General features: G+C 38.7%; 1 protein-coding gene across 3 annotated transcripts in view; it reads left to right on the top strand.

Moving 5' to 3' along the window:
* cntfr (ciliary neurotrophic factor receptor) overlaps positions 1 to 15,919 on the top strand; it is a 189,048-nt gene that overhangs the window by 60,905 nt on the left and 112,224 nt on the right. For 2 of the 3 annotated variants that reach the window (XM_036525953.1, XM_036525951.1), the window contains exon 2: positions 13,989 to 14,070. In XM_036525953.1, the coding sequence (XP_036381846.1) occupies positions 13,989 to 14,070 (82 nt within the window). Of the gene's footprint in view, positions 1 to 13,888; positions 14,071 to 15,919 lie in introns of those variants that run through there. The other variant, XM_036525952.1, reaches the window with a different exon arrangement.

The raw sequence follows: 15,919 nt of genomic DNA, 5'->3' as shown, positions 1-15,919 counted from the left end.
CACTGAGGCTGTACAGAGTCATGTATAACAATACTAGGCAGGCTCAGGTGCCTGATGTTTTGGTTACAATGGTTAGAGGACATGACTTTGAGAGAGGGGTAATTGTTGGGGCACGTTTGGCAGGAACTTCACTGACAACTGCTCAATTTCATGATGTTTCTCGAGGAACAGTGGCTGAGGTGATGTTGGCATGGTAGTCTGAGGGAAAGACATCATCGACTAGGGGGAACTGTGGTGAAATCGCATACTCCTCAACTGTGATGGCTGCGCATTGGTGCGAGATGCAAGGCAAAACCAACGAGCAGCTCTGAATCAGCTGGCTGAAAATATAAATCGAGTGAGAGTGGTGGCAGTTTCATCAAGAACAGTTTGTCAAGAACTTCACAGAGTTCCGTACATAAACTGTTTTTAGACATAAAAATGCACGTCTGTGAGTAAAGTGGTGCAAAGATCACAGGCAGAGTTGTGGCAGCTCTGTTATGGTGTGGGCTGCATTCTCCTGGCATGGTTTAGGTCCATTCAACCCCACAGAGGGCACAGTAAACACAAACGAATACAAAGCCATTCTGGGTGATCACCCTAACCTATGCTGAGGCTTTTATATCCTGATGGGAGTGGTCTCTTCCAGGATGACATTGCTCCCAGTCCTCAGAAAATGAGTAGTCACTGAATGGTTTCATGAGCATGAAAATGATGTAAACAATATACCATAGCCTGAGACAGCTTTTCCACCGCCATCAACAAAATACCAAATGAAGAAGTGCCTGATTGAAGAATGGTGTCGCATCCCACCAACAGAGTTCTAGACACTTGTAGAATCTATGCCAAGGCTTTCAGAAGCTGTTGTGGCAACCTGTGGTCACGCAACACCATATTAAGAGATATTATGCTTGTGTTTCCTTTATTTGGATAACTACCAGTATGTTGGCACATTGTTGATGTCAACACAAAAATTTAAATGTATATGACATATACTGTGGAAAATATCATCTGTATGAGTGTGCAACTCAGGATTTTGCTAAATATTTTCATTTAACCAAGTGGCAGATGTACACAAATAAAAATTGGACCAATTTTGCTTCAAAATGTCTTAAAAACCAATTGATAAATTGGGTGTAAATATTAAACAAATATTAATAAGTAATAAATTATACAAATGCACACATACAGGCATGCTGTACAGGAGATCTCACTGAATTCATCTTTGAATTCTTTCAAAGATGAATCAGACACTTAAAATAGACATTATAACCTGCCATCAAGGATGCTTCATACCAGCTCCAATCTGTGTCACAGACTGGAATTTCCAATTTAAATGCAAATTTCCACTGGCTGTTGTGGAGAAGTGAAAATGGATCATTCAAAATGACAATGAATTATATATTCGAATCAACCAGCTAAATGCTTCTGTTCTACAGCAGTCAGAATAATAGGAAAATAAATGAACAGCTTTTCCATTGACTGGTAATATTGCAAAACATTGACAATGAAAAGAGTTTCATGATTTTTAAAAGATGGATAGCTGGCACATACAGAGCTCACTGCTTTGCGGTATGACAAGATGGAGAGCCCTGAAAGGTGACAGAAACAGACAGGGGCAGAAGCGATAAAACACTGTTTCCATTTCTACTTGAAATTGATTTCACTTTGACAGTATGTGTTTATTCAGGACTGTAAATCACCGTATGCCTTCTGCATGTAAGAAGTGGTCAAATGTTTATTGAATGAGATTGTATCAATATCTTTTTTGAATTTCTGTACATTTCACTCTCATTCATTTTCAGCAAAATTTATAGTACTTGTTGAAAATAGACTTGCATGACTGCTAATTGGGCACTTTACAGTATAGGAACATTACACCGTCTTCTATTCCTGTATTTTCTAAAACGACTCGTATGATATATTCTTACTGATAATGTGATTAACACTAAATTGCTTGCAATGCCATATATACATTATGTTCATTGTGCTGTGTGAAGATCTATTTTCATAATTTAATTTAGACCCATGCAGACTTAATACTACATATTTTAGGCTAGTGCTTTGATATCTTCTATAAATTCTTATCACTAAAAGAAGCAGTCAGCACTTTAGGTAGCCAACTCTAACAAAATATCATGAAGCTCACATGAAATGACCTCTGTGATATTTTCACAGTAATCCTATTACACTTTTAATTTTACTAATGTCACAAAAGTCATTAAAATTAATACAGCATCCAAAACATAGTTAAAATATAATACTAAAATTATGAGAAAGAAGAATGCAGAGGAAAGAAATCCATTGAAAACTGTTTAATACCCTGCCATCACCTTTAAAACATTCTACCCAAAATATTCACTATTGATGGGTTGGGAGTCCTTGTCTCAACCAAAGTGAATATAAACATATCTTGGAAATCATCTTTGACCACCCACTCTCTTTTGAAGCTCATAATTACATGACACAAGTGTCACTCTTATACCTGTGATACATAGTATGTCTTAGTCCTTTACTCTGTTTTGAGCTGAGACTCTGAGTGTGCCTTTGTTTCAGTCTATTGCTATTGCCCTTTTCAGTAGTGAGTCAGCCCCCAGATTACTGACACATACAAGAGCCTCACGCACAGTACCATGTACTATAATTCACTTAAATACTAAACAGCCTTGCACCAAGTTAATTCAATGTGCCTACCTGGGAGATGACATTTCTCTTATACTCTTTGCTCTGTATGGGATAGACCTTTCAGGGCTTTATCCGCTAAAAGTATTTACTTCAACACATTCAAGACTAAATTGTAATGGCAACTCTTAGAAAAAAAGGTAGTAGTAGTATTTTTCATTTCCAGTGCATGTTTATTTTTGGATATTTCCATTGATGTTTCTGTACAATTACTGATCCACAAATTCAAGGTGTAAAACAAAAGTTATGTGTACAAAAAAGTACTGCTGTAAATGTAAAAAAGAATTCTATTAAAACTAGAAGACTGATTCAAAATAAACGTGAACAAGAAAACAACTGTCAGACACTCACAGAAGAAATATACGGAATGCAGCCCAAAAGATTCTACTTATTGTAGACACTGGTGGTTCACTGCTGATCTGACTGGATGGCAGACATGCCATCACAAGAACTTTTAGAAAAACTGCTACAGACAAGGACTGTTCCAGGCCATAGCCATATCAGCGATATCATCAGCAGCAGGCACCATGACTTAAACCGGACTTCCTTTTCAGAGCTTTATGCATTTTTGACCCAAGCCAAGCTACACTTTGTTTTGACGCCACACTGCTTCAAAAAATGTCTGGATTGCCGAGACAGCATGAAAGTGAACATGCTGAATACCTGAACTGAAAGAAATGTCGGAGTAACACCTGCATTTCTCTGCCCTGGTCCTGGGGACACACCACTTATGCTGGTTTCTGTTCCAGCTGCTTCTAATTAATTAGGTTTCCTTGAGCTGTTGATAGAATACTGATCTGGATTTGACATCTACTGACAAGTTATCTGCTACCCTTGAGGAGTACTTGTAGAGAAATTTTTTGCCAGAGGTGAATTTGTACTCACACAAATATATGATGAAAGCAGGTCATTCAACATAGTTTTGGTAATATCTTTTTGGCACGAATTAGCTTAAGTGTGTGTTCAATTGATTGCTGTAGGCCTAGTTGAAGAACTTGTCAATCTCAATTAAGATGAATTTGAATCAATATTACAAATGTAAGGAGCAAAAGGACCAGACATAAGTTACAGTGTTACTTGCACCTTTCTCAAACACATCAATCATGCTACATACTCCTTTTACAAAGGATTAACTTGCATCCACCATCAAGTGATGTCAAAACCACATCAATATTCAGGTAACAGCTCAATCAAACCTAACTAATTCAGAGCTGTGTTGGAAAACCCATGCACATAGTGTGCCCTCAGGGCCAAGGTTGGGAAACGCTGGACAGCATAGCTGCCCTGCATTTCTGACAGGTTTCCACACCTCAGGAAATTAGCAAAGTGCTGGCTGTCTTTAGAAGACATGAGCTGCTACAGCAAGAGCTGTGTGTAATAGGCCTAAGATATAAGCTATAAGGCTATGAACCATTTTGAAAGTTGTGAAAAATGTGCTGTGAAAAATGGTCATTTGTCACTGACCATTTTTCAAGATCATAGTCCCAGATAGCACATACTGTACATCAGCCCTACATCGGCTTGACGTGATCATATTCTTGAGGCCTTACGTTATAAAGTGTGGTTGTTGTTTGCTCACTGTTATGGGTTTATTGACCCATCTAGCTAGTGAGCTACTATTAAATCATTCAGCTTAAGGCACTTAAAAAGGAAAAGCTTACATGAGTAAAAGTTCATGTTACCCAAAGTGTCCTGCAGCTAATCAGCAAGCTCTAAGTCTTCTTCCAAAATCTCCATCGCTCACCACTAATAAGCCTATTCCCAATGAAAACTTCCATTTGCAAAAATAAAGTTATTCAACAATTGTCCAGATGATACTGGTCAAACTTTGAGGCAGTTGTATGTATGGGCGGCAGTGTAGCATAGTGGTTAAGGAGCAGGACTTGTAACCAAAAGGTTGCCGGTTCAATCCCCGCTGGGACACTGCTGCTCAACCCACAGTTGCCTCAGTAAATATCCAGTTGTATAAATGGATAACATTGTACAGAACTGTAACCTATGTAAGTTGCTTTGGGTAAAAGCATCTGCCAAATGAATAAATGTAAAAATATTTTCAGTTCATTTGAAATTTTTGCATTGAGGAATGGCAAACAGAAAACTGCACACAGTAACAATTTATAAAATGTTTCATTTCAACCCACTGTTACTATTGGTCAGTTTATGCTCCAGCCATGACAATATTCCCCAGGTGAATGGAATTTACGTACACTATATGGACAAGAGTATTCGGATGCCTGACCATTACTTTGTAATGACATTGTATTCAAATACATATACTTCAATATGGAGTTGGTCCCCCTTTTGCAGCTATAACAGCTTCCACTCTTGGAAGGCTTTCCACAAGATTTTGGAATGTTTCTGTGGGAATTTGTGCCCATTCATTCTGTAGAGCATTTATGAGGTCAGGCACTGATGTTGGACGACAAGGCCTGGCTCGCAATCTCCGTTCCAGTTCATCCCAAAGGTGCTCGATGGGGTTGAGGTCAGGGCTCTGTGCGGGCCAGTCAAGTTCTTCCACACCGAACTCATTAAACCATGTCTTTATAGTCCTTGCTTTGTGCACTGGGGCACAGTCATGTTGGAATAGAAAAGGGCCTTCCCCAAGCTGTTTTGCCATAAAGTTGGAAGCATAGCATTGTCCAAAATGTCTTGGTATGCTGAAGCATTAAGGTTGCCCTTCACTGGAGATAAGGGGCTTAGCCCAAACCCTGAAAAACAGGTGTGGCCAAATACTTTTGTCCATATAGTGTACATCTTTTCAACATCATTATGTATTTGACAGTTACAAAAGATGGAAATTCTTGGCATCTGTTTTGTCCTCTTCAGGTCAATTACTTCTGATGAGTGGATTTATTGGTAACCCCTGAAAAACCCAGTCAACATGTAGAAATTGAAGTCTCATATAGCCAGTCTGGAAAGAAACTGAAATGAGGTCAACACAACAAGCTCTACCAGCTGGGCTGTACACTGTTTCAACAGCTGGTTAACTGAGAAGAAACTATTAGTTAATTTGAAAACTATAACGAAAGGGAAAGTAAACACCTTCCTTTGTGAGTTTTATGGAACTGTCAGAAACAGCAAAGGTGAGCCTTATAGCATAAATAAATATTGTGCTGTGCAGTGACATTAGCAGGCATGAGTTGGAGCTGGTGTCTGATGTGGGACACGGGACAAAATGATACATCGCCCTGCCATATTGCTCAGAAGTGTTAAACCCCTGCACACTGAGTGGACTTGTTCAAAAAGCTGCATTTTGGCCACAGGGGAAAGGACAGCACAGGCAGACTCATTTGCTGTTACACAAGATGAAACTGGGATGGTGTGCAAAACTGTGGCCTACAATGAAGCAAAAAAAAAAAAAAATCACAACGATCCACAGGAGAGGATCAAACAAACTGGCAGGTTATTCGTGTTCCAGGTCCCTGGAAATCCTTTGTGTCCTGTTGCTTCACAGAGATGTACTTAAAGAAACTCCTTGCCCTTTATCTTCACCCTAAACAAGTAAACTGAAGTGACCGAGTATGGTTCACAGCTGAGCCAACAGGTGTGAACTATCTTGCAACAGTGTTGCCCACAATTTGCAAAGCTGTTGGTCAGTAGGGGGGTTGAAATTAACCACACGCACGCACGCGCACACACACACACATTTTATAACTCTTCAGTAATGCCATTATTTCATTTCATTCATGCATATCCATTCTCTACACTAATCACTGCATCTGTAGTACAAACATTCAGAGACTATCAAATGCCAGTTTGCAGGCCGGAGAAATAATGTCAGTAAGTGGCTGAATGTCAGAAAACTCGTTATTAAGTTCCTGGCAACAATCATGTTAGATCAGGAAACGGTGGAATAACATCTTGTCAGGCCAAAACAAAATGTGTGCACACTTGAAACAAAGGAGGAGTTGGGCTAACCTCTAGGACATGGACCCATACTTTGGTAATTGTACTGTGAATGGAAATATTTCTGAAACAACATGACAAGAATGTGCTGGGCTTGCAGTGCTAATTTTGGCAGCTTTTTTAGTCTTAGCCTTTTGTCTGAGATACATATTAGTCTTGGTTATTTTAATAACTTCTCCCTTCTTAGTTTTAGTTGATGAAAACTGTAGGCATTTTAGTCTTATTTGTTTCTTTCATTACATCATCACAAACCGTAATGTTTCACTGAACATACAGGGATGCACCTAGGCATTATTTCCATCATATATCTTTAATTGCCAAGACAACAAAACAGCAAACATCACTATTATCAGATTCTATTCTAAGGGTGAGGGATATTTCATGTACATGAATAGATCTATTATATGGAAGGATTGGGTAAATTGTTAAATGCATTCATGAAACCAGGAAAAACAGAGTGGACATATAAATTGGTATTTAATTTAGAAGCAAGTGCATACAATTCAGTTCCAATATAATCAACTTAAATTAGATCTTGAGGGTAATTAATTGTTAGTTAGTTAATACTATTTTGCCTTCATGACAAGAGAATGTCAAATTTAGATTTTGTTGGAAGATTAGTATGTTTCTGTACCAAAACCAACCGAAGCCAACTTATCAATTTGCCTTCAAAATTAATGTGTATTGTTTCTGTAGTCACTTAACAATGACTACAGTTATAACAGAAATCTACAGTGAATGTAAGATAGTTAAATCAGGAAGGAAAACTTGGACAGGATGCCAACTATGAAAACATTTTTCTCTCTGTACTCAACACTGTTGTGCATTCCATTCACAATTATGTATGTCAGGCTGAACTTACCATACCTCTCCCACAACCGTATCAATATCAGATGAGCTTGCAGTATTTGTAAATGTTGATATAAGGTAATGCTACAAAACAGTGTGTGTTCAGCAGAGAGTATAACCCAGATCCTTGCCTTTTTCAGCCAACATTGGCTAACTGAGTTGGGAAGAAAACACTAGGTAAGGACATGAAGAATAGTTTGTGTTTTGCACGACATACGTTTGGATTAAACCGTGAACATGGTAAATTGAACGTCTTCTAAGACATTTAGTTATAGTTATCATTTTAATTGTGTTTCTAGTTACCATCACATCTTTGTCACAGGAAAAAAGGTCAATATTGAATAGATTTTGTCATCATTTTTGTTGACAAAATTAACACTGTGTGCTTATGTGGAGACAGTCTAGTCTTGGGCAAGGAGATTGGTTATTTGTTTAATTAAGATCAACATAAAATTATCAATGACAGCCCACACACCCCAAACACCATACAACACAATCAGGAGTTTTGATCTGCAAAAGTGTACAGATTAGTATTTCATTCATATAACAATTCCTTTATTGCTTATCAATACAGAAAATACAGAAAATAAAAGAGTTGCAGTAGAAAGGTGCCGATGGGTATCTACTCCAAAAAAACAAATCTGGCAAACTTCTCGTAGGCTTCCGCTATAATGTCACCCAGAAAGCTGATGGATAGGGTAGCACGCAGGTAATTTAAACTTTAATGATTTGGTGAAATTCGACACAGTTAAAACGTTTATTAGTGTGACTGCAATGCAAAGCATTGCAAGCACACTATTGTTATCTGATAGTTTTATTCTTCTTCTTCTTATTCCACTAAATTTTGGACCGCTTCTCCTCCCACTGTTTTCAAGATGTTGACCCCAAACCAACTGTAACCCGTCAGGTCTGACCCCGATCGGGTTGCTTGTATACAGCTAAGCCGTACCCGCAATTGTTCTCCGGTTTTTGTCGTTTTTCATCCGTTTTTTCCCCATAGACTCCCATTCATTTTCAAAATCACCCCCCTCACACTTCATGGCCTTCCCACTCGGTCACTTTTCACCCCAGAGCCACAATACCTCACATGTTGCCTCGAGACAAATCATACAACACTCACCCAAGACCGTCTTGACCCACACTTGTCTTTTTGTCATTTTTTTAATCCGTTTTTTTACTCATTTATTCATCCCTCCATCCTCCCATTGACTTCAATTCATTACCGCTCGGGTCACCTTTCGGCCTATGGTCACAGTACCACATATGCTGCCTCAGGTCATGCCACCAAACACTCATTGAAACCTATACTGACCCGCACTCGTCTTTTTGTCATTCACTCATCCCTCCATCCTCCCATTCACCTCAGTTCATTTTTAAGGTTGCTGGAAACCACCTAGCAACAACCTAGCAACCACTTAGCCAACTCCTAGCGATTGCTTTCTGAGTCATCAAATTTGAATGTCTCTGGTTTAACAACAAATTACGGGTGAAAGTAAAACACACAAAACATTTTACACATTTAGGGAGTAAATAACACCTTGATATTTCAGTAAAAAAAATGCTTACACATACAAATCTCTGACTGAACGCAATTCGAGTGAAAAGAGCGAACGTCACTCAACTTCACCCACACAAATAGAACCCACATTCTACGGGCTCCTTTCCTCCTTTGGCGAACTATCAGAGCAATTGCCAGGGCATTTTTCTGTTGTTTGCTGAAATACATGTTCATCAAAGTTGTTGAGATAGTAAGAACTTGAGGTTCTATCTTTGCCTTATTTCTTCTGCATATATAAATTTTGAACAGCTCCATTCCCTATCCCTACAACCCTTTCAGCCGGGTTTAATTGGAGTGACATATATTCAACTTTGATGTGTTCATTTGTTTTTTTTTCTTGTTTTTTTCTTGTTTTTTTTTCTTGAACAATGAGTAGTCGTGAGTAGTAGTTTAAGTAGTCGATGAACAACAAGAACAAAACATAGGACAAATTTGCATGCCCTGATAAATAAGCCATGTATTGCTGAATTAAAATGAAATTTACATTTACATTTACATTTATTCATTTGGCAGACATTTGGCAGAAATTCCCATCAGCATGCAGAAAGTATCATTCATGTCTCCTATTTCTGACTGTTAAAGGTTATTTGACAGTGTTACAGGTAATACAGCATTATATTGCAGTGCAGCAGATGTGCCTGAGGAAGTGGCTTTTATGGAAGTTAATTTTGTCTAACCCTCTCCCTGTCATCTGGGAATGCATAGGGAGGGGCATGTCCTTGAGATAATGACCTATTTTGATTGCAACTCTGCCCATATGAAAATATGAAATTCTCAATTTTCTAATGCATATAATTATGGCTTTAGATGCCATTTGAGGGAATGTAAATTCATACATGAACTATAATAAAGCAGGGAAAATTACTGGTACAGGCTATCAAATTACTCTCAATAAACAACCCCCTACAAGCTATATGCCAGTTTTTCACTCATTTTTAAATTGACCCTGTATTTTCTTTATAGCTTATAGCTGGTAGTAAGCACAGCTATGTCTGAAGCATTTCTAAACACTTATTCTCTTCACCTCAACAAAAGGAAAAATTCAAAATGTTTAATATAGGGCAACCAGAAGTGCCACTGTATGATTCAAGTATGTCTGTATTATTAACTGTATTATTGTTAAAACAATTTATTGACCAGCAATGATTTTTCATCAGTAAGTATTACCAACTGCTTAATATAAGTACATAACCAGATTGCAGGTGTGGAAATAAAAATTATGTGGGAATGTAAGATGGCACCCTTAGAATGAACTATATGAACTCCATCATGGGTGGAAAGTTACTGGGCCATGGTGTACGTGCCATATGCACATAATCACATGAGAGTGTGCACTTGCAAAACTGTAACTGCCAGTTACCTCCCCTGTGAGGGATGATACCTGCATAAGTTAGTGTGCTAATATGCACCCCCCCCCCCCCCCCTAACCTCAGCACCAACTGACACCAGTTCTGAAGACAAATGATAACAGGGTGTAGGGCACAGTTTCAATGTAGACAAGTGCTACATATCCTGTATGTCCTCTGTGTAGGACAGAGTCATCAGACACCGCATCTGTGTGTGTGTGTGTGTGTGTTTGCTTTGCTCTCCTGAAAACCACCTGAAAGCTCTGCTTGGATTAATCTTTGACGGCACACAAAAGTTGTGACTATTAAAACTATCGGCACATCTATTAATTCAAGCTGTGGTCTTGCACACACAAGTAAATACCATTTGAACACATTTTTATATATGGATTAGTTAGAATCATTGATCCAGAAGCATGTCAGACATTTTATTTATCAAATGTCCAAATATTCTAACATTTTTCTTCTTTTCTTCTATTCTAACATTAACCAAACTCAAGCTATGCAGCTGCGCTGATTGGTCAGGGATAGCTTCCAGTCCATGCCAAAGCTGATTTGTAACTGTACATTTCAGCTGCAAATTGGGGAGCTACCAAAGTATGGCTTGCTGCTGCCACAGTATATCAAAAATTGAGAACGAACGTAAACCAGATGTAATCTAAGGAACGTGCTGTTAGTAATCAACTGCACATACAAATACATGCTGTGTGCCTATACACATATAATATTACTTAGAAATATGTTTTCTTTTGTTCATTAATTTACAATAAAGCTCACAAGCTGTTTAGCTAGCTAGCGAACTGTTGTCTCTGAATTAACAGGCAATATTGTAACATTCCTATAGGTAACTATTTCAGACCAGCTAGCTTCTGTGTTTACAAGCTTCAACAATTGATAGACATCCTCTTGTTTGCTAGCTAGCAAGACAGCAACACTGACACTGACAAGGATGAGCTGATAGTCATCTTGATATAACAGCCTATTTAATGACATACATAGTAATTGCAAAACAGGATTCATCAATTGTTTTAATGACCTGTTAGCATGCTATCACGTGCTGTGTATTGACACTGGAATAAATCACCTTTTACTGATTGGCAGTTCAAATGAAAAGAAATGTTAGGTCTGCCCTTTAAAGACATCTCCCTCAATGATTGGCTTGCTCTAATTCAGCGACACATGACCTTTCTTGTGAAAATCATCTTGAGAGAAAAAGAGAGAAGACTAACATATGCACCTTGCACCTTTTTTTTAGAAAATTTATACAAATAAATGATGGAAAAGTAATTTGCGTATTATGAAAACAAATAGAGAACATGTATTAAAAAAAAAATTTGTGTGTGTGTGTGTGTGTGCATGTATGGACATTCATTTACATGTAGAGGAGTCTATGCTGAACATCAGTATACAGCTGTCTGCATTTCTTCTTCCAAAATGTTCCCAAGTGCCCCACAGAACATCCCACCCCTACAAAAAATGTAAAAATGAAGTATCCTTATTGGTCCATGATGCTACTCTTGGACACTACTGACTTTGTTACCATTTATGCACCACTTTTTCACTCGCATACCACTGCTCATGAATATACTCACCATTTCTTATGGGGATCATGAAGTAACTTTTTCAAATTGTGATATCAGTCTCTGGAATGTGTGAAAATAATTGAATTATTGTCCTGTGAGGGGAATCTGGACATTTTGCACACTGGGATAAACATCTCTTATTTGAAAATTCAGTACAAATTTAGGGCGTAGGGACATAAAGTAAGTTAATATCTTGTGTGCATTACCAGACTTCAAAAATAGTCTTCAGTTTCAGGGGTATTTTTTTCTTGAAGAATTTCCCCTTTTGTGAGCATAAAGGGTGTGGAGAGAAATTGACTAGTGCTCAGAACATGCGTATCCTGGTCAAAAATGAGACACACTGATTATGGGTAGACACCAGAGCTGCCTAAGCTCCTATGTCAGAATTTGCTCGGCATTAGCAGATCCCTGGAACTCTTCTAGGACTTAAATGGGGTTTATTCATGTGTATCTCAAACCTGTCTGTCTCCAAGTGGAAAGTACTGTTCAGAATGATCTTGTTATCAAAAAAATGAATTTTAGATTGGTGTTTAATAGACTTGTTAAGACATTGATGACCAACCAAACTCTGGCTGGGTTTCATTTTTGGACAGAACCACCATAGCACAAAAAACTGAAAATATTCTGTTTTGGAATTTTCAGGCATGTCTCCTGTTTAATTGTTTCTGCGCATGCCGGATGGCTGGCTTCATTTTGAATATAGATAAAATTAAGAATGAGCGTGCTGAGAAACACATTTTCCAGTCTCACCTAACACTTTATTATTAAAATTTTGAACGTTCAATGCTTTTTCCTATTTTTTTCCAATGTGGAATACCTAATTCTGTCATAGACATGTTGTGTTTTTACTTTTAAAATGACAGTAAGGTAGCTATGCATGGCAGTTTGAACAGGTTGAACAGGAGACATTTTAAACCAAAGAGAGATTTTAGAGCTAGTTTCACTCTTTATAAGTGCTGAATATTGTCTAGCTTGTTCCATGGACCTTTTTTGATTTATTTTCAGTCATTAATACTGGATTTTGTGAAATAATGTAAATAAAAATCAACAATGAAAACATGAAAAGAAAAAACAAATAAACATTCTATTTGAAAAAAAAAAAAAAATATATATATATATATATTTAATACACACACACACACACACACACACTCACAGCTTATTGTGGTTTATTCCTTGTATAATTAATTGGGGAAGGGGGAAGGATCAAAAAGGCTTACAACCAATATGTTTAATTCTGTCTCTTCTTCCAAAGGACATGTCTAAAAAAACCATGCATCCTGTTTATTATGTAACTCAGCTTTCATAAAATGAATGAGAAATGTCATATGTGTATGAGGCATTATGTATACAATGCCAAAGCAATGTGTGCAGGAAAATCTTGTCAGAACTTAGATCCAATAAAGAGCTATACTACAACAATGTTTTTTGAATTTCACATTTTTCCTGCTTTTGTTCACTCTAACCTTTGCTTAAAATATTGGTTTTTGTGGTTGAAATAACTGGATCCCTTATAATTCAGATATCAAAATATTTAATCAAAAAATGAGCATTAAAATCTATATTGCACCTTACATTGATTGAGGAAATGCTGCCCCGACAGCAGCAAGAAGCTGTGCATCTGACTTGTGGACACGTGCTGTGAGGGCACAGGCATTTCTGTCTCTCCATTTCCCGGAACACGCAGAGACAGGCGATCACACAGAGCCTTGTATTGTCTGAGGAGCATTATAAACTCTCCCCGGCTCTCAGAGAGCAAGATTAGGGGGGTGGTGGGGGGGAGCATGGTGTCGGCCAAGATCTGGCAATACTGTCCCTTTAAAACATGGCACTCTCCGAGATGGCACTCCCCTAGGATTATGATTTCACTGAAGAGCTGCTGAAGGCGAGTGTGAGCGGGAGCGAGAGAGAGAGAGAGAGAGAGAGAGAGAGAGAGAGAGAGAGAGAGAGAGAGAGCGAGCGAGACAGAGTGGAAGAGGGGAGAACTCGGAAAGGACTCATTGCCTTCCTGCTCTGGCTTGGTTCTTTTGTCTGGGAGTGTCCTCCGTCCAGCTGGACCCTAACACGCACATTTGTCTTCCACAGATGGCAAATATTGTCACGTCAGTCTGCTGTGTGGTGCTTGCTGCTGTGGTGGTAGTGTTTGCACAGAGGCGCAGCCAGCAAGGTAAGTGCCTGCTTCACCCACCAACACATCTTTTGTCTGTTTGTTCTCTTGCTGTAAGGGAGTCAGCTGCATTTTGCGTGATTTCATTGTCCTGGTTTGTCCAGCATTCCCTCCGTGGAAGGACCAGAGGGATCACACACAGTTCACTGGAACATGCAGGGACTCAGCTGCCTGTCACCTGACTGGAGGGTGGGAAGGGACCTTGGGGTGTTGAGTTACACATTGACTTTTGCATTGTGTCTGCACAGTCACTTGGTCAGATGAATGGACTAAACAAAAGAGTGGCAATTACCCCAGACACTAGAGAGAGGGAGGAAAAGTTGCTATAGCTGAAATTCAAGTGTATGTGACTCATAATAGCTGAACAGGGGGAGATAACACAGCATCACTGTATCACTGTCTCAGTTTCTCACCTCTGTCTAATGAGGCAGAGCTTATGTGGCAGAGTTGTCCCTTTTGTAGGGCTTTTGCAGTATGTGCTTGCCAGGGGGTTGTTATTGGCAACACGTTTCTCTCACTTCCATCACCCATCTTTTTTGATTGATAATTGATGTAAATGATGGTGACAGGTTTTTTTTCTCATACAAGAAGATCTCTAGATCTGTGCTATAGCTCAAATGCTCTTTTGTTTACAGAATGGACCATACCTTTCTTTTATAAATGTCTCTCTTTTTGTGAATGTTATGAATACACTTCCCATAGTAAACTGGCTTGATTTATAGTATATTTTTGTGAGGGCTTGCAAAGACCCCAGTTGGTGAAGAGGTTCCATTATTTAAGATATTCTGGAGAAAAAGCGGAATGAAGTGAAAGTTAGACAGATATTTTATGTCACAAGATGTAAACTGTTCCTTCAGCCACAACCTCAGTGTTATCATCATCAGTGCTTTTTTCATTGTTATTGTCATTATAAGGATGGCCAGTGATTGGAAGAGGCCTGGCAGCAGGTGATTGACACTCCATGAGCGTGATGTTCTGCAGCTCCAGTGAGGTCACTGAGAGAGAATAGTCACTATTGCTGACTGAATCTGGTTACCGTGGTGTTTGTTATTCATCACCAGGTCTGATTATCTCATTGTAGGATTTATTGTCACCGCTGACATCACTCGATGATGTGTGTCACAACTTATTACTTCCAGTAAAGCTTCCGATCTGCCACTTCCCAGCAATTATTCCATTCATCTTATCTCTCATTAATCAAGCCGTTGGCTGATTGAAAAGCTGTTGCTGTATGTCGACTGTCTCATTGCAACAGCAAAAGCAGTGGACACAAGGATGACCATGACAGTGTAGAAAATCTAAGCATGCTGACCTCCTGAAAACCCTTCTTTGTGTAATAACTTATATAGAAAAAATGCAATCTAAATATTTGTGTCAGTTCCTCAGAGGACAAATGTCAGAGTCCAAATTTGTGCCAAATAAGCTCATAAGGGATTTTTAGAATAACATGCATTAAACAGACATAATTTCACAACAGTAATAGTTACTATATATGTAGTCACACATTTGCCTCCCTGAAAACATGTGTGTGCATATTGCATGGAGTGTGGGGCTGTGATGTATTATAGTATAATTTAAGACACCACTACCATTGGAAAAATTAGCTCTCTAACAAGCTTAGACATCTACACAGATGTAGCTAGCCACATGAATGAGATTTTCAAGCTTATTCCCAGTCCCTTAGCTGAGTTGTTCCTCTGCTTCCTGACCAGGATGTCTTGCTAAATTCTTAACACTTAGCCTGTTTAAAAAAATGTCTTAGCCCCAGACTTCCATGCATATATATATACATACACACATACATGAGAGGGAGAGAGAGCGCGAGAGAGAGGGAGAGGGGGTTAACAGC

The sequence above is a fragment of the Megalops cyprinoides genome, chromosome 4, assembly GCF_013368585.1.
Source record: "Megalops cyprinoides isolate fMegCyp1 chromosome 4, fMegCyp1.pri, whole genome shotgun sequence".
NCBI classification, from domain to species: domain Eukaryota; kingdom Metazoa; phylum Chordata; class Actinopteri; order Elopiformes; family Megalopidae; genus Megalops; species Megalops cyprinoides.
Note: the sequence above shows the minus strand (reverse complement) of the source record. Positions and strands in the feature narration are given on the sequence as shown.